Source organism: Lissotriton helveticus, chromosome 12 (assembly GCF_964261635.1).
Source record: "Lissotriton helveticus chromosome 12, aLisHel1.1, whole genome shotgun sequence".
NCBI lineage: Eukaryota > Metazoa > Chordata > Amphibia > Caudata > Salamandridae > Lissotriton > Lissotriton helveticus.
The window spans coordinates 241,593,840-241,618,600 of record NC_136073.1 but is presented as its reverse complement, the minus strand read 5'-3'; the positions used below and the strand labels follow the sequence as shown (position 1 = coordinate 241,618,600).

At 41.9% G+C, this 24,761-nt stretch overlaps 1 protein-coding gene across 1 annotated transcript in view; it reads right to left on the bottom strand.

Annotated features, from left to right (window-relative positions):
• The window catches only part of CPNE7 (copine 7), a 640,312-nt gene that overhangs the window by 144,415 nt on the left and 471,136 nt on the right, over window positions 1-24,761 (bottom strand). Inside the window, exon 6 of the mRNA XM_078669226.1 lies at window positions 6,041-6,130. Within this exon, the coding sequence (XP_078525352.1) occupies window positions 6,041-6,130 (90 nt within the window). The remainder of the gene's footprint in view (window positions 1-6,040; window positions 6,131-24,761) is intronic.

Sequence of the window (24,761 nt, the reverse complement as noted above, 5' to 3'; positions counted from 1 at the left end):
TGTAATGCTAAGTCCCTGCCATATACCATCAATTTCATGTGGGTGAATTTTTTACCTGTACGGCACCAGAAATGAGAGCGAAATTTGGTGTCGCTCAGTGTGATTTTCTAACGTGGGCAGTCATGGGCCATCACAAGCGGTCATGGTCAGAGGGCTGTTTCTTAAGTAGATTTCCTAGTGCTCAAGTAACTGTTCTACTAGAGTGGCAGCAAAATCAACATGAATGGCTTTGCGCTCTTGCGCAGTGAATGGTGCCACTCACGCTGATCTTTCATCACTGATGAAGCTACTGGGACTGAATTACAGCACAATGTGCATATTTTGCACCTGCAAGGTAACTCCATAGAATTCCGCATGGTAAACTCCATGAGTTCCACCCACTTCTAAACATTGTAGACAATATAAATTTGTTGTCATGGGCATTTGATTAAATGTGCTGCTAAATAGGTCTTACATTCAGTAAAAATGACTACAGACCTCATTACGCGTTTGGCGGTGCGAGACCGCCCTGCTCCCGCACTGCCAAACACGTGGTTGAACTGCCCTCCAAATTAGGATGTTTTCTGCAGTCTCGCGGGCAGTGGTTTGGCGTTCTTACGGCGGTGCCCATGAAATAGGCACCGCAATGGAAAAGTAAAAATCAATACATGCCCGGCATGGACTACAGTCCATGCCGTGCGGGTACTGGGGTGCATGGACACAAGGGGGCACAAAATGTGGCCCCTGCATTCAACTCATGGCCCTGAGTCAACAGGGGGCGCTGTAGATCCCCCTTTATTTGCTTTCCACCATGGTTTTCACGTCAAGTTCACTGCTACGAAAACCATGGTGCAGAGGAGACTTGCAATATGCTTGGCAGGACTGCAGAGGTCCCGCCAAGCATATTGCGGGCTCAAGAACGCTGCAGCTGTCCCAGGGCTGCCCGACCGCCCTGGTCGTAATAGGGCAGTCGGAATACAGCCACTGCCATGCCCGCGACTGCCAGACTCGTAATAAGGCCCTAAGTATGTTTTTCAATTTTATTGTAATTAAATTATTTCCTTTTATTAGAACAAAATTTACAAATGAAGCATATGTTGCAATCATTGAGATATTTTTAGTGGGGGTGGGAAACACTTTATTTATTTATTTGTTTATTTTATTTATTTATTTCAGAGGCATAGGATTTGGAACAAAACTATTGTATGAAATAGTCATTTCCTTACATAATGCAATAATCTGTTGTGGTGAATAACATAGACCAAACGGCTTGAGACTGAGGCGTGGACCGTGCACACTGTTTTATGTGATAACGGCCAACAAAGAAAGAGAAGCATTGCACAAATGAACAAGTTTACACTTCAGTTTTCATAGCCTGTGAACACGCATGGGTGCTTCAGGGAAACATGGCATTTGGGCTTTACTCATGGTATTACAATGTTTTTTAATAGAACACTTGAAGGTGGGTCTGGTGGCAGAAACCTGGTTTATAAAAAAGGAACAATATACTGGAGGAGGCCAAGCAGATTGGGTTCAGGGGCGATGTGTACTATGATCAGTGAAAGGTAATTTACAAATTTAGGGTTTCAGGGCCAGATGCCCATTTGCGACAGCTAAAAAAGGGTTGTCCTATGTACAAAACCTATTTTGCGAGTCAGTAACCTATTACCGACTCGCAAATTAGGGTTTGCGACTCACTATTAGGAAGTGGTGTGCGAAGGGTGTTCCTTCCTAATAGTGAGTGGCACTGGAATGTATGATTATTTTGCGACCACCAATGCAGGCGCAATACAATCACCGTTACCACCTACTTCAAGTAGGTGGTGAGCTAGTCGCAAACGGGAAATTTAATTATACCCAAGGTATTTAATAATTTGTAAATTTGTGGTAAAGGTACCACAATGATTGATATCGAGTGTTGTGGGCGAGAACTGTGGCAAGGAAAGGAGGCAAGTAGAACGCAAGCAAAATGCTTGCCCTGTGCCACTAAGAAAGGAAAGGCAGCACCATAGTCTCGCCTTACTGTCTCCTGGGTTCAGGCGAGCCATATACTGAAGTCCAGTGACAAGACTTCCGGAAGCGGGGGATGGACAGCTGTGAGTGGCTACCCAGGACTAAGGATAGCCATGAGAGACAGAGAGAAAACAATTTCCTCCACCCAGGTGCCCCCCCTCCAACCTGCCTGGGATGAGTCCTGGGAAGCAATATATAACCTCAGGCAAGGTCGGCAAACTTTTCCTAACTTCGTAAGGGAAGGTAAATACACCACACACCCCTGACTTGGATTCGAGTTTTATTTTACATTTTTTATCCAGCTTCCCCTTTCAGTATAGCAATACATGTGGTTCTGTGCCTTTACTAAATAACTTGGATTATATTTTTATTTTAAGTTGAGTATTTTTAAAGCATGAACCAAGCCCCAAGGGCATATACATGGTCTACATATAAGTATGTTTTCAATGAAAACTGAAGGTGATGAATGAAAAAACATAGGTTCCTATTCGAACCCAAGGTGGCGGTCCTTGAACCACCAGACTGGAGGTCCACCTGCTGCAATCCATGTACATCAGTTGGACTGCCACTGGACCGCTGCTACCACCAGGATCCTTGATCCCATGGCGAAGAGGCAGCGGTCTGAGGAAGTAATATGCTGGCGGTGCTGCAGTGGCACCACAGAGCATATTACGAGTTTCCTCACTGCCCTCCTTTTCATGGCAGTCAGCCCATTATGAAAAGGGTAATGGTGAGGAAACTAATGGGGCCCTTACAGGGCCCTCCTCTGTGCATGTGGTTGTTTGCAGGGGGGCACATATTGGGCCTCCCCCTGTATTTTTGCACCCCCTGTTCCTGCACGAAAAGAAATGAACCTTGTTAATTTCTTACAAATGCAGGACAGGCTGTGGCATTCTCACGGCGGTGCATGTCTAAGGCATAACTATGGGCCTTAGACACGCATCGCCGTGGGACCGCCGCCGCAGGACCGAAGGAATGCCCGACCCGGATTCCTATTGGAATACGATAGGCAGTCAGACTACGGGTTTGGCGGTCTCGTAGCAGGGCACTGTTGTGGCGACTTGCAGCGAGACTGCCAAACTCGTAATCAGGCCTAAAGTTTCTTAGGGTGAGAGGAAGGATGAGTGCATAGTGAGAATGGTAGGAAGATTGTAAAGCCAAGACTTTTTAAACCTTTTCTGAAATGTATTAGTGAATGAAAAACTATGGCGTGCAGATGGAGGTCATTCCATAATACTGGCCCTTATGGCATATGATCTGTGACCTGTTTGTGAGACTTTTTGTCTTTCAGCTTGGAAAGGGATGTGTTTTTAGTAGTGGCCATGAACCTGGGCTTTATTTGTAAAAAATTAAGTGTCAGGGCCAAAGTTATTTCACACGAGTCAACTGCGGATGTCCCTACTCCCATGTCAGCTTAAACTGTAGGTCTAAGTCCTAGTTTTATCATGTTTTTAACCCCTTCGACGCTCATGACGCGCTCAGCTCGTCATGAGGTACACCTCTTGTACACTGATGACGAGCTGAGCTCGTCATGAACAATGGGATTCTGCTTTCTTCAGCGCACAGCGGGAAAATGCGCCGCACCAATGCAGTTAAGATATATTAAATAGTTAAATGCCTCATCAATACACTCAAAAGACACACAATTAAATAAACTCTGCTAGAAAAACACACACATGGTGCCACCATGTGGTGGATTCTAATATATATGTGATGGTGTTTGCAAATAGGTGCTAGCACTGAGCAACGGCAAACACCAGCACAAATTAAGCTTTGTGTGCCACTACAGTCAGACGTGTTGAGTTGAGAGGCAATGAAATTTGGCTTTCCGAGACAAAGTGTTTTATAGATCTTACAACACACTTTGATGCCAGATTCTGGTGAAGACAGATAGCAGTACAGTTCTTACAGAGTGGGGGAGATAAGCTAAATCGTTTCACGCTGGCAATAAGCCAACCACTGCATAAGGCTTTGATTGGTGTCAGTGAGAACTCTGTGAGACCAGTGATTAAAGCGTTGCCTTTGTCAATGTGTGACAAGGTGAGTGCCTGGACTTGGAAAAACATCTTCTATGTACTGTGTAATTATGGCTTTACACTCAACAGCAATTGTGGTGCAGGTCCTTCACGTACACACCTAAAAACATGCTGACATAAGAAGAAGCAAACCTAATATTCTCTTCCAGTTCTGCTATCCCAATAAACATATAAAGGGTATGCATTTAAGGCATAAAACAAGATGGCTGAAAACTGGTATTGGATTTGAATACCTACTTTTGGTGAGCAGGAACAGTAAAAATATTTTCTATTTATGCAGTGAATTGCTGTACAGATTGATAGTTGTATAAAAATTCAAAGATTTTACATGCAATTTTAACATTTGTAAGCAAACGTTTTTAATGTGAAACAGAAAACTTTACAGAAGCATCAAGCAAGAAATTGAAGTCTATGTATACCTTTAAGGTGTCAAATATGTAGTAAATGGGAGTTGTGTGTTCTTACTATAGCCTTGAAAATATGTTGTGATGAAGTGAAACACGTGTCGGCTAAGTCTGGGAGACTTTGATTGATGTTCATGGTTTAGTTGATAGTAAATGAAGTTTCAGAACAGAAGAAGAATAAGCATGAACTAAATACATTTTGGCACCTATCCTTCCAGTTTTTTTAAAATCTAAATCTTAGTTCCCTCCTAAGAAAAGTATGTTACTTATCAAAAACTTAGGGCCAGATGGACGAGCATCCCATTTTGTAAGTCGCAAATTGCAACGTTTTGCGACTCGCAAAATGGAATGTACAACAGTGTCTCAGACACTGTTTGCAATTCCTAATGGGGTCGCAAATGACCTGCCTCGTCAATATTCATGAGGCAGGTCGCATTTACCGACCCATTGAAATGGCCAGCACTCGCACGGATGGGGGTCTGCTGGGATCAACAGGCCACCATGACTGTGACTGCTTTTTAAATAAAGCAGGTATTTTTTGCAAAGGCTTCCTGTTTTTCTTAAAAGAAAACGGGATGGATTTCAATCCCAAAATATTAAATGTTTCTGTCTCATTTTTTAAGAGCAGGCACCACTGCCTGCTCTTAAAAAATATTTTTGCTGCCCAACCCAAAGGGGAAGGGGACCCTTTTCTGTTTGCGACTAGATTACCACCTACTTGAAGTAGGTGGTAACGGTGATTGTATTGCGGCTGCATTTGTGGTTGCAAAACAATCATACATACCAGTGCCACTCACTATTAGGAAGGAACACACTTGGCACGCCCCTTACTAATAGCAAGTCGCAAGCCCTATTTTACGAGTCGGTAATAGGTTACTGACTCGCAAAATAGGTTTTGTACATACCACAACCCTTTTTAGCTGTCTTGTCGCAAACGGGCAGAATGCCCATTTACGGCTGCTAAAAAGGGTCTTACTTCTGGTCCTTAAACCCTAAATATTTGCTATTCGTATTCCAATGCTGGTAAAGTCCTGCTTTTGTTGCATACTGTTGTGTTGATTCTAGGCGATTCAGCTAGTGAAAAAGAGTGTATACATTTTCCTATGTTTTAAGAAACCCCATTTGAAGATGGTGGCTCCTCGGCAGGACGCAAACAAAACTAGGGTGCAACGCCATCGAATCATGTGCAGAGAAGTGAGACAACCAATGCAGCCATCCAATCGTTAGCAAGGTGCCGACTCAACACTCACTCCAAATATATATAACAATAAGTTTCCAGCTTGTAGCTATAGCTGTTTGCAGCCGAGGCCTAAAACAGTCTGCTCTACCTTTACTGTTTGTTTAGCATATAAGATGACTGGGTTTAGGGAACAAAAGTACAGCATCAGCTGCAGTGAAATCTCCTCTCTTGTCCTGTTTTTCTGAAGCCCATTACCAAAGCTCCCACCTCCCGTCACCCTAACATAGAAACATATAATTTGATACCACATAAAGACCGAAAGACCCATCCAGTCTGCCAAAATGTCACTATTCTTCACTCACAGACCCTAAGTGGTCCCCCGCTTTACTCTTGCTTAGCAATGACCGCCAATCTTTGTGCGTGCTTACCCTCAGTTGCCTCCTTTCCTCACAGCAGCACAGGGAGCTGAGAGAAACCTTGAAGGACTCCCACACTGGATTCAGATTGTTCTTAACGACCTACAAAAATATAAAATATTGGTGCAGTTGTTTCATTTGACAGGACATCATATCACTCAATCAATCAATCAAAATAGACTTTATTCGGTTTTTGAACAACTCGCTTAAAAGCAACTTAATAAAGTCCAATCATATACAGATATCAAGACATAGGGACAATATACAGGGCTTTACAAATAAAATCCATTAAAATTTGACAATAAATGTATACAAAACTATGCACATGTTAAAAGTTAAAAACTCCAAGAGGGCATCTGGAGACAAATGGTGACATAAATAGACAAAGGTAAGTGTAGGTAAAATAATTTCCAAGTATATGAAGTTCGTGTTCACGGCTATTTCTAGGTGTCACAGCGGCTTTCAGAAAGCTAAAATAATGTAATCCTAAGGCATTTGAAGATGCAAAAGGACTGGTCGAGCTTGAGTGAAGATTGCCCGCTTCAATAAAGAAGCGATAAAAGCCTTTCTGAGGATCACATAAAAATTACAAAACATGAAAAAATGTAAAGTGTTCTGCGGAGACACATTGTCGCAGCAGCAGGGCCCAAGATTGTGGCCCCATGATCCACCCTGAGGAGATGCTGATAGATAACGCACCAGATCCATCCTGACCCTAGTGAGTAGATATGGGTCATGCATACTAGGTACCGCTGATACGTAGGGCTCCATCCCAAGGACTGTTTTCAGCAAGAAGTGATTATGTTTTCGTTATAAGACATCTATTCTCTGTCCAAAGCTCTATGTCTCATGAACTGACATCATATAATTCATTGATATTTGGGTGGTTGTCTTTTGGACATATTGGTGACCTACATGAAAAAGACCTTTCCTATTGGTCAGTTAATTTTCTCACACCTGAAACCTCGGACACAGAGCCGAATGGGTGACATAAAATGTTAGGACACGGATATGTGCTGTTACTACAAGCAGGACTCAGATGAGAGCAGGAGAGGTCTTTGGGCTTCCCTTCGGTAGGTAGGAAACTGCTCTGTGGAAACAATAGAGTACAGCACAATATGACATGATGCAATACAATAAAATAAAGCACTAAAAGTCTCTCCCCAGAAAACAGGCTTGCCTTCCCATCTCTTTGGCCACAACAGTCCATCTTCATTGTACCAGTCATCACACCACTCCTGGAGAATTATATTTGTAAAGCTTGCACTTATCAGTAGTCCCACACAGGAAACCTGTGAGTGGTCCTTTTTTGTCTTCGTGTGGTATGCTATTAGGTCATGTAATAAAACGAATCATCATCATCCACTTCCTAGATCCCTAGAAGTAAAATTGCACTTAGTCTTCAAGTCTCATTCCTTTAATGTATGTCAAATACCTGCCCATGACATGATGGGTCACCATTGAAGTTAAACGTAACTAGAGGGCTGAAGATAAAGAGATTTTATCATTTGAAAGCAATCTTTGCATTTCCTAATGTCTGTTTTATTGCCCGGCAGGTATGACAGAATGGTTAGGAATGCATTCGTTATTTTTAAATGTAGGCACTTGCATTGTGTGAATATATGCAGTTTAGGGTAATTCAGCTTTCCTAAATAAATTAAAAAGACAATTTAATGGTTAACACAGAATTTCTTTCCATATTCAGTGCTGGTGGAAAAAAAATCTTTCAAAATGATAGACCTGTTGTCAGAGCATTAATCAGTAAGTTACAATGGGGTAACCCAGTATCCCTCAGAACCTGGGCAATGCTATTTAGTATAAACAGTGGTTCCGTTGGTTAAACACTGATTGCTTCAAACTTTCAAGATTAATTCTTACAGTGATTTGTCGAGTTGCAATCTTAATCAATCTGTACCAAACAAATGCAAATCCAAAAGTAGGGTATAAATAAATTATTTCATGAATTCAGTTGCATTCATAAGTACCCTGTCTCAATATATACATTACAAAATCAAGTATATTCAGAAAACGGCGCATCAATTGATGAATGTGGTCCAATAACTCTTGTTATTTCACACATGTATTACTACAGTGCAAAGGTCATATCAATTTATTATCACATTCGCATGAAATTCACATGAGAAAATCACTGATTACTGCCATGTAAATTGCACGATACAGATCACTAAACAGGCGAAACAAACTCTCTTAATAAACACAAGGTCTCTTCAATGTGATTTTTCGTTACTGCACAGAATTAAGCCTTTGAATCCTGGTTGTTGTTAAATACAAATACACATGAAAAATGCCATGGCATAAACCTAATATTCCAATATAATGTAACATACTATTTATTATCATTGTTGAGGGTGGGGGGGACATCATGGCCCAATCGAGGCTCACCACTCATGTGCCACGGGCCCTCCCCACCCTCAACACACATGTGTATGAAGATATATCTACTGCTGAGGCAGTGATAGCACCTTTGTAATTATGGTTAGGTCAGAGTTTCCATTAAATTGTCATTTTGAAAAGGCATTTTCTGTTTCCCTAATAACATTGACACTGTTCAACAACTCTGCACAAAACTTTCCACAAAAAGTACATCCGCTCGGGGTTCATCATGGAAAGTTTCATTCAGATCGTGGTGGCCTAAAAATATTGGGGGTTTGATAAGTGATGGTTCCCATTTTAACTCCCATACAAATCTTTGCTCTTTTGATGCAGAAAAAGTAGCTGTGCTGGGAAATGACACTAAGTTTGACATGTAAGGAGGTTGAAAGCAGGGCCTAGTTGCAGCTAAGTCCCTCTGCAGCCAGCATCAACCTATCCTGCACAGGGTGTCCGAGAAGAAACTGAGGCAACAGAAAAAGGTGTAATGAGGCTAAAAAGAGATTTCTCACTCAGGATATACACACAATGCTACTCCATACAGCTAATGATGTTATTAAGGTAAAAGGAAGGCATTGAAGACCCTCGTAAAAATTGATACTGATACTATGAGAAGAGAAAAATCTCGAAATTGGTCTGGCACGCTGAAGAGAGGTGCCCGAGCATCACTAAGTTCCCAATGTAATGTGTGAAATTAGTCTTCGAGAGTAAGTGTCACCACAATGCCAGGCGCCTTATCGACAACTGCTAGTCTGCCCCCATTGATCAATAAAGCATCCATCTCACTCTCCTATCCTGCTCTGATCAGCTCCTTTGGGGCAGGATTGAGTTTCAGGCAGACGGCAGCCATCCTTGTCATGAGTGATACATGTAGTCTGACTGCCCCTAGCCTGACTTGACCTTCAGTAACACTTGCATACAAACTTGTAACAGAGCTTGTCTTAGCATGAATATATGCCTTTCAGACTAGGCACATATTCCAGAACACTAAACATCACAGGAAAGAGCACAGTGGTATCCTATATTCACTGACAAGCTCACAAGGAAAGGTACATCTATCTGACAAACTTAAGAAAACTGCAGAGCTAAAAAAAAATGTGCAAGGGCTTAATATTTTCACTGGGCAAAGACATTTGCCTCTTGTTCAAAGTAATGAATGAATGTACCGCAGACTGAGAGGATATACATGATAACAAAATGTCATGCAATCATTCTGCTTGCTCCGCGACTGCAAAGGAATCCAATCGAATGAGGTGGTAGCCACTTCCTTGTTTTGGTGTTTTGGTGAGGTGGCAGAAGGGATGGGTGAAAAGTACAGGAATGCCAGCACAATGCCAAAGTGCAATAAAGGGCTTCTGCACTTTCCATTTGAAACTAGGTGGAAGGAGTTGGCTGAATGTTGAAATATTGGCTACAGATGCATTGTGCAAGCACAACATAATGTCAAAATATTGAGGGCCAAAATACCGTGAATGTCTGTGCATTTAGATAAATAAGAATTTACAATTCTTAACTTCACAACTGCCTAACTTTTGCTTTCACAGGAAATGTTGATCTCCACATGTTGCATTTTGGGGCCTGTTGTATCACAGGTGCCAGGCCGAGCTACACAAATTGGCCTAGAATTGTTATTGGGACAAGTGTGAGAACAATCAGTGGTAGGAATTGTGTGGATCCATGTAGATTCTGGAAAGTTTTTCCTCACATACATAATGTGTGATTTTAGGCAACATTTGAAGTTTGCAGAGCATTCAGGGTAAGAAAACTTCATGGAATCCATGCAAGTGATGCCGCCCTGGACAAAGCCACATGGTTAGTTTCCAAAATTGCCTAGGTTTGGTAGGTTTTCCAGGGTGCTGCTCAAGCACAGGCCCAAATCTAGTAGCTACCCTCACCGCAAAATCAGGTATTTTAGGCCAAACCACACAAGTTGGGTCGTTTTTTTATTGGGAGAAGTGTGGGAACGTTGATTGAGTGGCAGGAATTTTGTGGATCCCTTCAGATTGCAGAAGTTTGCATCACAGAAATATGAGGAATATTATATTTAAAGCTTGAGGTTTGAAGGACTGTGTGGGTAAAAATATGTAACAGGGTCTACACAAGGCACAACACTGTGGACTCCCAAGTGTATCTAGTTTAAAAAAAATTGTGTTTGATAGCTTTCGATGGGTGGTGAGGGAGCCCACACCTAAATTCCCCAGTTACTCCATCACCAAATTAGGCAAATGTTTGACAGGAAATGCTGGCATATCCACATTGTATTTTGGGGCCTTTTGTGCCACCAACGCTAACCAGTCCCACTAGTGGTGTAGTGTTTTTATCAGGATAATTATTGAATTTCTCTATTTTGACAAGTAGTTTCCTTTAGAAAACTGTGAGCAATTTACAAAAATGACTCCTAGCTAATTTTGGAATTTTGTCTAGATTTCAGAAATCTATAGCTTTCTGGGATCACACCAGTTTCAATCATAAACTCTAAGTAGGTTGAAACTCTAAAAAATAACAAATATGACTACCAGTTCGAAAAAGGCAAAACCTGTGCTGAAAACATTTTTGTTTTCGTTTACCACTCTGTATCTCAAACGCTGGTAAGATGGTGATCCTAGTACAGCAAACATTTTGGTGAGGTCATTTGTAGAGAAAATAAATCCTATGCTTACTTGCACAGCACTGTTTCCCATGTTTCCACAAAAAAAAAACTTTGGTATATTTTGGCTATTTTCTTGGTATCTTCTAGTGGAATCCACAAACCCTGGTTACCTTTAGAATTCCCAAGATGTGGAAGAAAAATATGCAACGCGGCCTGGATATTTTATGTGGAAAAAAGTTATGAAGGACTGAGCACGAAGTGTTCCAAACATAAAAACAGACTCAGCACATGGGGTAGAAAAGCCTCAGCAACTAAGAAGCTAAACTGGGGGGCTCTGAAACAATCCGTTCAGCTAACATGCAAATATGATCAGTAAGGTAGAAACAGTCATCACAAAATAAAGGGCTCTAAGTAGAGTCTTAAATACTTGGAGCTGTTTGTAATTCCGTTTTGTACTAAGCGGTATTCCCCAGTTGGATATTACCATGAGTATGAATATATATCAATCGGTTATGCAGAAAATGTACATACAGCGTCGGTGTGCTTAAAACTATGTAAATCAAGTACACGCTGAAGCCATCGAAATGAGCATGGAATTACTTTTCAAGTTCATTACACCAACCGCTAAAGGACACACTAATCCATAATTTTGTACACATACAGGACAAAGAAGCCATTTCATATTAGATGAATAATTAAGATATTGTTATTAATTTCAGTCATTTGTTGTAGCAGGCCAACTGCCAGGGAACATTGGAGTGCTTCCAAGAACATCTGTATTACAGCAGAGCAGCTGTAATAGGAAGTGCTGTACTTAAAACAATATTGCCTTTGTGGAGTCAGGTGGAGACAACACAAGAGAAACTAAAGTGAGATAGCAAGGAGGTAAAACATGCAAGTAATGCCGACCTTATTTACAACAAACATCTGTGTACATTTCAGGCTACAAATTCAAACATATGAGCACCCACATTAACAGGGAAAACTTCATACATAGTGAACATAATACATAAGGATGATAAGAATGATAAGGTAAGTATGATAAGTATAGGCTAACATGACTGTATCCCTCCCATTTTTCTCTCCTTCACCCCATGTTTAATTAAACACATTCACAAGTTCACCACAACATGCCTGGATCAAACCTCTGAACTTCATGAATAAAACCAAAGACACTACCCACAGCAACTCCTTAAAATGCACACACTCCCAACCATGCCCAACTGAGTCGCCTCTTACTCAGTCACCCTAAGAGCACTTTGAGGCATTGTAAGGGTAGGGAGGCACTCTACAAATCCCACAACATAATACAATATTATATTACATTTTATCAGATTATTTCTCATACTTACAGTTTTACAAGGAAATAAAGTGGTGTGCATGTAATCATGTCTTAAACTTCTAGTTCCAGTATCATCAACTAAGCCATTAGACAGCAGTGCCTCCAGTGAGATTCAAACAGAGGTCATTCAAGCACAAGGGCAAATGTTCATATGGAACCAAAGGCATTCACAGTAACACACTGCCAGGATTTCAGTGCGAGAGAGCAGATGGAGAGATTCAAATTATAAGCCCTTTGCACCTCATATTGAGATTTGCATCATCTGATGCACAGAGAAGGATACGTTGAGGATTGTACAATGGTGAGTAAGAGAACTGGACCACTACCCTCTGCATGGGTGGGAACTTACAGATCAGCAAACGCACTTATGGGTCCTTTGTGGTTGAACATATTTAAGCACACTACAAACAGGTCTCATTGTTTTGCAACAGTTTATAGTTGCATTGGCTCTCCCCTTACATATAATTTGTTCACCCGACTCTGAGTCCATCAATTATGTTGTTTTGACCTTTTTAACTTCATTTCAGAATTGTCAAACTCTGAGAGATATACCACTATCCTCATTGCGGTAGACCATTTATGAAAGGTGGAACATGTCATTCCGTTTAACAAGCTACCTACAGCAAACGAGTTATCTCATGTTTTCTTTGATCATATATTCTGCCACCCTGCCCTACATTGCTAAATTATAGGCAGAAATTGATCGAAAGATAGGTAGCACTCATTTCAAGTGCACCAGTTATCATCCTGTACAGATGGAGAGACAGAGAGAGTTAAACAAGGCAATTGAGCAGTGCCTTAGGTGTTTCCTAATGAATCACAGTCCGAATGGTTCAGCTGTAAAATTTGCTCACAATAACTTCTTACCTAGTTTTCTGGGAAAATCTCCTTGTTGCACTCATCCCCACACGTTACTCGTCTCCATTTCTTCATCCAAAACACCGTCAGTCTCTCAAATACTGCTTCAAATCCACCCAGGGCACCAGAAAGGCAGTACAGCAACATCAAGCGAAGGCCAATCCAGAAAACAAGCATTATTATCATTTACATTGACAACGTCATTCTTCATATTATCGTGGGGACACTGAGTGACTCTCCAATAAAGTTCTTTCTAATCCACAATGTCATCCAAAATTTTCACGCAGGTCTTAGGCCCCTTTAAAACCAAATCTTATTTTTAGTGGAAAAATGAGTGTTTACATTATTTCTGCCACTGAAGTAGTGAATACATTCTGTTGTACACCTTTCCCAAGTTAAACTCGATAATACATGGACTGGGACATCGCCACCTGTTCTTTTGGTCCATGGGTCTCCAGGATATGAGGTAGACTCCATTGTAGATTTAAGGATACGTCATGGGCAGTTGCAATATCTGGTAGCCTAGAAGGAGTATGACATTTCTGAAAGATTCTGGGAACCAGATCCTTTTGTTTATATGTTGTGATAAATCACTTCCACAAACATTCTCTTAACATTCTAGTTAGACCTGCAAAGTCTCCATAGAATACTGGAGAGCGGGGGAGGTATTGTCTGAATTTCAGGCAAAGAGCACTGAGAGAAGGTTCCATGTTACAAATCATTTGTCCCTCATATTTATCTTTGAATCACTTGATTCAAACAGAGAAGAGATTGGGAACTCTGGAGGAATGGAAACTTAGGGCCAGATGTAGGAAGGCTATTACCGGTCGGTCGGTAATAGCCTTTTCAGATGTAGGTTGTATATTTACCGATTCGGTAAATAACGAATCGGTATTTACCGATTCGGTATTTACCGAATCATCATTTATCGATTCGGTATTTACCGAATCGGTAAATGAGATGTAGAAAGCACTTTAAAGAGTGCTTTTCTGCTTTAAGGATTCGTTATTTACCACCAACTATTAGTTGGTGGTAAATAAGGAATTCCTCTGTAAATGCAAATCTGTGCATTTACACCTGTGCCATGTGACAGGAAAAAATGCCCTTAGGGCATGTATGTATGCCACATGTGCACACCAGCACTATTCAGGGGTGCAACAGGGTGTCAAAGTGACACCCTGCCACCCTTGACTCTTTGCCTATTTTACCGAATCGGTATTTACCGATTCGGTAATTGACATTCATGCCTATGGGCCTCCAGGCCCATAGGAATGAATGGCAATTACCGAATCAGTAAATACCGATTCGGTAATTACCGAATCTTAACGATTTGGTATTTTCTACCGATTTACATTGCAATTACCGATTCGAAAATACCGAATCGGTAAAATTCGGTATTTTCGAATCTGTAATTTACAATTACCTACATCTAGCCCTTAGATCTCAAACACAGCAAATTAACTTGCAGACAATTAGTGATAGAGCATATTTAACTGCACTACAGCCAGGTCTCCCTGCCTAGCATTGATTCATAGTTGTACTGGCTCTCTGCTTTCATATAGTACATCTCCTCATCTCTGCATCCCGCATCATTCTTGTTTTAAACCCTTTTTGGTTCCCTTGTGTTAGTCCTTACCTAGAACCCTCTTTTAGCTGATTGTCTGTATTGTCTGCCATTGCCGCATTTCGTTCTGATGCTATTGGTTGGGCTCCATCTTTTGGGAGTCATGGGGATTAGCACTGGTATCTTAGTCATTGTCTGTTCTCATGACTATAACATTCGCCACTGGTTCAGATAAGAATACTGACTGTGTTGTGTTTAATAACTCATTACATCTGACATTCTTAAGTTGTATCTACTTATTGTCCGTCCCTCTTTCTTGCACTCATTTAGCATATGCTTCCTACACCTCCTGAGATTCAGTCAGCGCACTAGTCCTCAAGCAGTTTCTATTACATTCTGGGTTTTGTCAACACCAACCTGCGACAACAAGCAGTCTTGTGTTTTCTTTATCTGTCCCTATTTTCCTCTTCTTTTTCGTGTGAGGGATTCAAGTTGTAAATACCTCCTGAGAAATTCAAGGACAGAGAGGTCTCTCAGCAGACCTACTTCTTTGGCTAAAGCTTCACAGTTTGCATGCCATAAACATTTGAATCCTGTTGAGAGTCCACTCCAGGCACTGGTTCAAGCCATTGCTAAGATTCAGAATAATCTTGTGACTCCTAGTTCGGAGAGAGCATTTTTATTGAATTACTTTAACCAAATCACAACTTCTCCCTTAACACCCGTAAGCTCCAGCTGGGTAGCAGATTCCATTACCAAGCTAAGGGAGAAGTAATCCAGCAGGAGGTTTATCGATGACAACCAAACTATGAACCTGTGTTTTTCCACAATCCCCAAATAAAAAAGATTCCAGAAATCCTTCACATTTCCAATCATTCATTAACCCAGTGTCACTTACAAATTTTGTCAAAACCCTAATATTTTCCAGTCACAAGTACATTTATTTTTGTCCTAACTTACAAATAAAGCTGTGGCCTGAGCAACTCATTTAATTATTCATATAAGTTCTTGACTTTCTAATTACGAACAGTTCATGACTCAATTCAAGGTGGTATGTGGTATTTAGAAAGCAATAGATTTTACAAATTCTATGGAGTTTCTAACTTTAAGACCAGCAAATCAAGATCTCGTCTGCTACATTAGTCCGTTCAATACGCAGAGGAAGATCACAGTCTTTCTACCATTTTGAAACTCTATAGAGGTTCTTCTCTATGACCGTAAGTCAAAGGTGGTGACTGGGACCTGATCAGTTTCGACTCTTGGAATATCCAATGACTGTGTAAGTCACTCAGATATCATATATCAATTCACTGCAAATTAAATTCACGCTGATGAATGTTGGACAACTCTGTTCTATTATGGTGTGGAGTATCTGATGCTAGATACTTTAGGACTACACTACCTTTGCACTTCATTAACAGAGTGTAGCACTGCCAGATCTAGATGGCGTATTGACTGGATTTAAGGTAAAATGGGGAGAGGCAATACATCTGCGAGTGGCAAAATGTGAAGAAAGGAGGCAGGTCTCTCACATAGAAATGGCCATTAGATGTAAGGGAATTACAGCTGGTAAAAGGGAAATAAATTATTATTTTGTCTTCTCCTAAAATAGTGATAGAAAATAAATGATCAGACTGTCCAAAGTGCCCAAACTTCAAATGTAAATTCAAAAGTAATTAACGCTTGGACGTACATATTTCTAAAAGAGATTCTTTAGGGGAGCCACAATAATCATCCTTCCGGATCATCTCTGTTTACTCTCATCAATTCTCCAATTCTGAAATAACCTTGCGACACCCTTGAGATAATATTTCTAATCAATGATGTACAGACGCACTACCTAAGCAACCTGGAATACTCACTTTTCCTCTATTCATATTTGTCTCATTGCTCACTGTATCAATGTTTTTGAAGGAAGTCTAAATCCCTCCTTACATAAATCATCATTTTTTTTCAACACACTGCTCTCACATCCACAGTGATAGCGGAAGTTAAATACTTGGCTGGCTGTAACAGTTCTGTGTAATTGTAAACATCTTAATTTTTCTTTATGGCCCATATGACTTTGACCAAAGACATTGTGCACGTGATTCACAAAGGTAAACTTACACTTTTCTGTAAATTTACAGTTTTTTTGCTCTTCACAAATTACAAGCTAATTGTACGTTCGAAATGGTATCCAATTTTCTGGTGAGTTTTTTGTATATCTCGGTATAGAGGGTGTTCCCCTTGTTCGGATTGCTTTTGACTATGTCATGGGTGATGGCTTTCTGGGTGCAGATTGGGAACCATTTGAAAATCTTACTCAGCATCTTCAGGATATGGAAGTATGAGGCCATGACGCCAATGACTTGGGTGGTCATGTTGAGTGATCTCAAGGTTCTTTGCATTGTAGATCCTAGCATCCCATGGTGAAGTGTGAGCATAGGAAAAGGAGAGAACTTTAAGGTTGTGAGAGCAAATATTTTTGGGTAGAGGGATCATTTATGGGTTGAAGACGGTCTGGCTCATGGAGGATCCTTGCAGAACTCTGTAGATGAGGCAACAGACGTCCGAAGTGTATGATGCCATGCTGACTGACCGGGTCCTTTGAGTCAGAAAGGAGCAGATCCATCAGAGTGTGTGTTCAAGGATTCCGATCTCATGTAGGTGTTAGATCATGATGGGGTGTGAGACTGTGTCAAATGCTGCTACAGAGAGGTCTAAGAGGATGAGGGCCACTGTGTCTCCTCTGTCCAGGGTGATGCAGATGTCAGCCATGGCAGCAATTATGGCAGTTTCCATGCTGTGGTTGGGTCTGAAACCAGACTAAGTAGTGTTGAAGAGTTATTGTTATTGATGATTTTCTATAAGACCTTAGGCAGGAATGGTGGCAGGAAGATTGGTCTGTAGTTAGCAAGAATTGAAAGTTCTGCAGAGAATCTCTCCAGCAATGGGAGGACAGTGTGTGTTTTCAAGCATCTGGGAAAGACGTGGAAGTGGTGGACACATTCAAAATGGGTATGTGCATGGCGCTGAAAGGTCGCAGTCTTCTGGACTAAGCATAGTGGGGGCAGGGGTCCGATGGGGCCCCTGGGGAATGGACTTCATTATGGTTGTGTTCCTTCTGGGATCATGATGGGCCATGTGGTTAGAATTGGTTCTTTGGATTAGATCGAGAGGTGTTTCACAAGGTCTGTCAGTCCGGTTGTGGGCTGAAGTTGCTGTCAAAGGTGTTGATTTTGTTGCTGCTGAATTTAGAGAGATTGTTGCAGAGGTCCTGCAAGGGGGTATTTGATTTGGAGGCCGCTGATGGTGAGGTGAAATCTTTCACAATGGTTTTGTTGATGCTGGCAACAATGCAGTCTATCAGAGTGGCGCGTCTAGTGGTGCAGATCATTTGGTGATAGCGTCTGAGGGCGGATTTGAATGTGCTCCTATCTACATTGGCTGGCTCATTCATCATTTGTGCTCCAGCTGTGTGGAGTGGAGTTTCATCAGTCTGAGTTCCTCCGTGTACCAACAGGCCTGGGGTCTGGATCTTGTTGTACTGCTGTGTTTGAGGGGGGCCAGGTAGTTGATGCAGACGGTAATCCAATGTTTGAAATTTCTGATGGTGGTGCATGTGCGTTGGACTGGGACGGGGAAGCTGAGCTTGACAAGCACATGGTCTGTCCAGGGGATTGGTGTGGGCTTATTCACTTGAATATTGATGAAGTTCATGAAATAGGTTCCATGAGGTGTCTGGCAATGTGGGTAGGTCTATTTACTCATTGGGTGAGACCCAGGCTTCCAAGTTCTTCAATGATTTCTCTTGAGTTGGGGTCACCGTGATCTTCAAGGTGTAAGTTCAGGTCTCCAAGTAGGATGTACTTGCTAGCATCAAGGAAGAAAGTGGTGTAATAAAGTCCGGGGCGGTGTCGGTGAAGATGGTGTGTGGTTCCGTTGGCATGAAGATAAGAGTGCTGCTTAGGGTGTCGTTTGCTGTGACATGGAGCTTGGATGACAGATGTTCCATTTTGGAGGATGATATGGCCATGAATTTGGTGAAGCTGATGGTGTTCTTCTGGATAATGGTGATTCTGCCTCTGAGCTTGTCTGTCTTGCCTTGCAAACTTGTAGGCAGAAGACATGGCTGTGGGGATGCCAGGTGAGGAAAAGTAGGTATGGGGCAATGTCAAGTAGCAGATTCCAATATCTTTAGCACATTTGGTGAGTGAGCGGGTGTTTAGGGGCACACATGGCTGGTTACATGTATGCGTGTGTTTGAAAGGCTGTGTGAGAGTGGGGTTTGGGTGCTGTTGGTGTGGTGAGTGTTGGGTGTGAGTAAGTACATGCAAACTTGCATGAAGGGCAGGAGAATGCTCCCTCTGTGTTGTGTGGTGCTGCGAGGCAGCAACGTGGGGAGCGGCGGCTGAGGTTGAGAGCATAGAGGGTCGCAGCATGGCAGCTGCAGGGGGAAGGACAAGGGTTCCTGGCACTGGGCACCATCCAGGCACAGCTGGGCTTGCTTTTGGCTACACATCCACACTGTGGCAGCCAGTGGGGATGTAGGTCCTAGGAGGGGCAAGGAGTGTTGTCACTTCCTGTGTAGATGGATGATGGGAAATCCAGTGTGGTCACTTCCTGTGCAGATGGATGACGGGAAGACCAGTGATGCCACATCCTGTGCAGATGGATGATGGGAAATCCAGTGATTTCACTTCTTGTACAGTTGGATGATATGAAATCCAGTTATATCACTTCCTGTACAGATGGTTAATAGGAAATCCAGTTTTGTCACTTCATGTGCAGATGGATGATGGGATATTCAATTATGTCACTCTACCGATGGATGTTGGAGATGAGTCCTCTTGCTTGGTTACTTCTTTGAACTGCACCATTGAAAGGAATGCTGTTATGGTTTTAATCCTGATGCAGGGGTTAATTATATTATGTGCCATGACATCAACATTATTCAATTAAGTATAAAGAGCCCCTGATGTAATAATTTAGGGAACATTGTTAATGAATAATCATTGGTTGGTGTCAAAAGAATCTCAGCTTCATAACTCAATTAATCATATATATATGTAGATATATTAAGGGAGTTCTCTGCACAGGTCAACACAAGATGTGGACAATGTATTAAGATAACAATACTAAATGTGTAATAGCAGTAATGTATAAGTTTACAGGGCCATATCACAGGGCAATATCAGAGACACTCACATTAACCGAATATTTATTAGATGTAAAAATCCATCAGTGCCTAGGTGGCATCAGTCATTGAAGTATCCAGTCAACCAATAAGTGTACATCAAGCAATCTTTGTATTCCTTAGGAAGGAGACTGTAAAGATATTGAGGCCAACATGGAATATTCACCAATGGATTTGTCTCACAAGCAGGGCCGTCTCTACGGTGGTGCAATCGGTGCCACCGCACCAGGTGCTGACTTGGGGTGGGTGTGCCATTTTTGCAAGTATATTATCATTTTAAAAGCACTTGCTGCCTCGTTCCTGGCCTCGAGCAATTTTCAGGCATCAATTAAAATGTCAAGATAACTCTGTGATTATTTGCCTTCCTACAAAGTGCATATAATGTAAATAGGTCAGTGGGTTACTGCTTCTGTAAGAGAGCTCCTTTTGTTACTCGTCATTTATAAGTCGAAATCCTAATATAGAACATTCAGCTATTAACTGTCATCAAAGAGCTGCATACAAACTGCAAGGTATATGTTAGAGCTGTATGTTTTTTGCCCAGTCTTTCATTAGACTAACCTTGCCAAAAGGGTTTATTTGCGTAGAAAACAATTCTTATTATTAAAGAGAACCCTTAACAATAATGTTATGTTTTAGATTCTGAATTTGTGGTTTTCCCGAATAAGGACTCTTAACCTATATTGCCTACCAGTATCGATGACATGTCACTCCTACACTACACCTTGTAGTCCTGTCTGATGTAACATTTCCTATACACTGATTTACCTACATATGATTGTCTCTTTGCAATGTGTGTGTGATGTAAAGTGCTCTGACACCTTACACTGGTATGAGTGGTGCTATAAAACTAAATGTATCTGAGAGACAGTGATCATTGAGACTTGAGGGGCACTGTTAAAGGGTGCTAGTGCGGCAATCCGTGGCAGAGGTGGCCTGGTGGGCGGGGGGGGGGGACACACCAGCAAACATTGTAAGAAGCACATAAGTACACCAAAAGGAGTGAAATCAGACGCATACTGTGGCCCAGTCACAAACAAACAGTGCAAACAGATGGACTAATCACAAGCTCACAGCAAAACGCGAATGGATAGCTCAACACCAATGCAAGCCAATATTCAGACTATAAAGAGGTCACAAGAGACAGCCAGGTCAAAGACTCAGAAAAGAGGCAGAAGCAAACCACATAACAGACAGGTGCATCCTACTCTTACACATAATTGGAAAATTAATTATTTTATAAGCAAAATAAGCAAGTGACAGAACTCGATATCCTAAAAGTCATCAACTTCTACTGTCACATAATGTCAAAAGAAATATATACTGGTGACACTGCCAAATATGTCTTCCAATTTCATCTACTTTAAACACGCCCTCAGGCTTGAATAAATCAAAGACCCCTAGGAGGAATCAAATACATATACATTAATGACACAATCAAAGTAAGGTGCTTAGAAACGGCCTTAAAACGCGTGCAATGTGTTCAAGCAGAAGACAGTGTTCATACTCCTAGCCAATCACAATCACACAATGACCCTTGGAGAGGTGAAGGAACCCGATTATGTAAATCAGTTGCCATCAAGCATCAGGTTCTCCATAGTTTGATGGTGGAGGCAATAGTCTCCTATTTGCCTGGCAGCGGACTTTGAGTGAACTTCCCAGTCCAGAACAGTAGAGCAATCTGCTTTGAGAGTAACAAAAACACAAGTGGATCAGCTCCAAGGGGTCTTGAGATGTTTGTCCACCCAGCTAAAAACACAGTGTGCAGTCCAAAGTGCACAGCACCTGGGTAGAATTTCACAGCAGGCTATCTTTGAGGGTCTTTCTTTAGAATACAGAGACCCTCATTATGAGATTTGTGAGGAAACCACAATAGTAAAGCCTTACCAGGTTTGGAAGATTACCAGCCAATTATACTTCTCACCCTCAGGAATGGGGAATAACCAGAGCTGGTGTTAACCCATCGATTCCAGTATGATTCTCTTCCATGCAGGATTAGTCAGGGTTTTCCTGCCAAAAGCTGCCAGGCAAATTAAACTGGAAGTGCTTTATTCCCGCACAACTTGGAGCCCTGATTAGACCGTTAACTTTAATTTATGACCGAATACTTATAACTATACTTCTAATAATGAGGGTCCCAGTAGAAATAATGCTTAACTACGAGCAAGACTAACAGATCACCGGTTTAGGTTGCCGGGGGGTACAAGAACTTAGGTAACATTTATCATCAATGTAGGAATAGGCACAAAAGCTTTTAAAGTAAGAAACATCACTGCACATAGGGGCGCGATGTAGTCCAGTTCTCCAACTATGAGTATTATAAGATGAGGTTCATGTGAAACAAGGCTGGAGCCAAAATTTCCGTGTATAGAACTTTAAAAAGGCTCATGGCGGTGTTAAAAACCCTTTAATCAACAGAAGAGCAAAATAGGGTAAAGTTGATCGAAGAAGGGTGCCACTAATCTTAATATAGAATCCATAGAACCACCTGGAGCAATGTTAGTCTACAGCAAAGCCTGTACAGTAACACATAGAGCGGAGATAATCTATAACTAATTTACCGAAGCACCTGGGGTATTGCTAAAGTAGACTACAACAAATTAAGCAAAACAAAACATAGAGCAATGTATATCAAATTGAAAACATTAACAGTATGTCAATGACCAAATATCTTTACAAAATAGAATATTGATAGTAAACAAAGCACCTCTTGAACCCTAGGATCATTGTCAGTGCTTTGAAAGGTACCACGGATTATGTCCATCACTTCTGCAACATACAATTTGTGTGTATTACCCGATTTGATTGCCAGCTGTTTTTGTTGATTTATAAGATTGTTTTAGGCACCTTGTACATAGGAAAGGATAAAACATAATACAGTGTAAAGGCACCCAGATAGGGCTTACCACCATGGGAAGGGGAGAAACTGAACGTGTAAATGAGGGATGAACAAGGTTAATACAAGCAGTGGTTTAGGAAGAGGGGTGCGGGGCGCCCCGGGTGTCATCACTGAGGGGGGTGACAAAATGGCAAAACTATGTGTTTTAAACACACAGGGGCATATTTATGAATTCTGGCGCATCTCTGCAGATCAGCAGGGATGCGTCAGAACAAATGCGTTACGCAAAACTACCCTTGCGTCACGGCGGATGCGCCGCATTTACAATGCGGCGCGCCGTGGCGCAAGGGTAGGCAGATGCATGACGCATCTCGTGACGTAAGGGCGGCGAATCGCTGGAGTCGTGTCGCAAGTGCGACGCGACTCCAGCAATGCTCGGGTGTGCCCTATACTTAACGTGCTGCGTCAGTCCTTACACCTGCTTCAAGCAGGCGTAAGGAATTGACGTAGCAGCGTCGCACAAGTGCCTGTGTGAAATCTTGTAGATTTCACGCAGGCACTTTTGCGAGGCGCACCTGCCCCGGAACACCTACCCTGCGCCGGAACGCCCACATGTGGCGCAGGGCTTTACAACGTGACGCATCTGCCTAGATGCGTCACGTTGTAAATGGGTCGCAGGGATGCGCCACGTTTACGCCGCCGTTGCATGGCGCAACGGCGACATAAACGTGGCGCAAGTGCCTTGTAAATTTGCCTCATATTTTTGCCATGATGTCAAGCCGGGGGTGACAAGAAATTTTCCACACTGGGTACCACCTGACCTTGCTACGCCACTGAATACAAGGTTGTGCGTGATCGGCTTAAAGATGACAGTCAGTGCAGTTATAGTGAGAGGATACAGGTAGGAGATTGAGTGAAAGCTCCACATGTGATAGGAATGACATCTCCTGTGACTTACCACTACACTTTAGTTACAAGAAGCTGGCATTCTGCTCAGGCCTCCCAGTATAATCTTATCCACCTTATGCAACTCCCAATACTCACCGCTCATTAACTCACTTCTCGCTTAAAATTTAAAATTGTAAACCCATTATTGGGTCTCTTTGGGATTCTGGTACCTTAAAAAGAAAACTCAGGGAGGGCATTTGCATTACAATAAGACTGATGAGCACAAGCCCTTGTTAGCGGAGTTTTATTGAGCAAAAATGCAGACATTTCAGATTTGCTTCCCATTGATCTAGCAAAGCCAAATCCCTCTGGTTTTTCATAAGGGCTTGCATCGCCTAGGTTCCTGCCACCAGGGAAAGAAACAGTATATACTGAATTAGCTCCTTGCGCTGTACATAGCATCCTCAGTTACAAAAAGCATCCCCGGTCCTAAGATTGGCGGTCCATTCCCGAAAACCCTTTGACACAACTTTAATTTGCTTCAGATTTTGCATGAGTAACTCTCTCCAGAAGTGACACAGGTGCATGATTAACTCAGAAGCCAGAGTCCTGGGACACAACTTTGAAGACCAGAAAGAGATCAAAACAGCATATTTCATTTGCAATCCTGAAGCTTTCTCAGCATAGGTCCCTAAACTAATTTTCTATAAAGTAATAAATCTATGTTTCGCTTTACCACCAGGGATGCTTCTTCGTATCCTTTCATCTAGTGAAAGATCTCTGTAATACTTTTCAGCTCAGGCTGCAGACCCTTGAGCTTGACCAGCTCTCCTTATAGAGATAACTTAGGGACGGATAAAGAGAAGGAGGCTTCGTAATCACTTCAAATTCCTTTTTCATTGTAAAACCTACTGCGGCTGCCCTACACCAGCAACAAAACTGCAGCATGTAACAAAGCTCTGGAGCTTATGCAACTGTCAAACCTCCATCTAGTTACAGACTGGTACTGTCACTGACACATGTGGCAAGGACTTCTGTTTATCTGTGAAGGTTGGGGAAGAGAGGACCAACCAGAGGTGGCT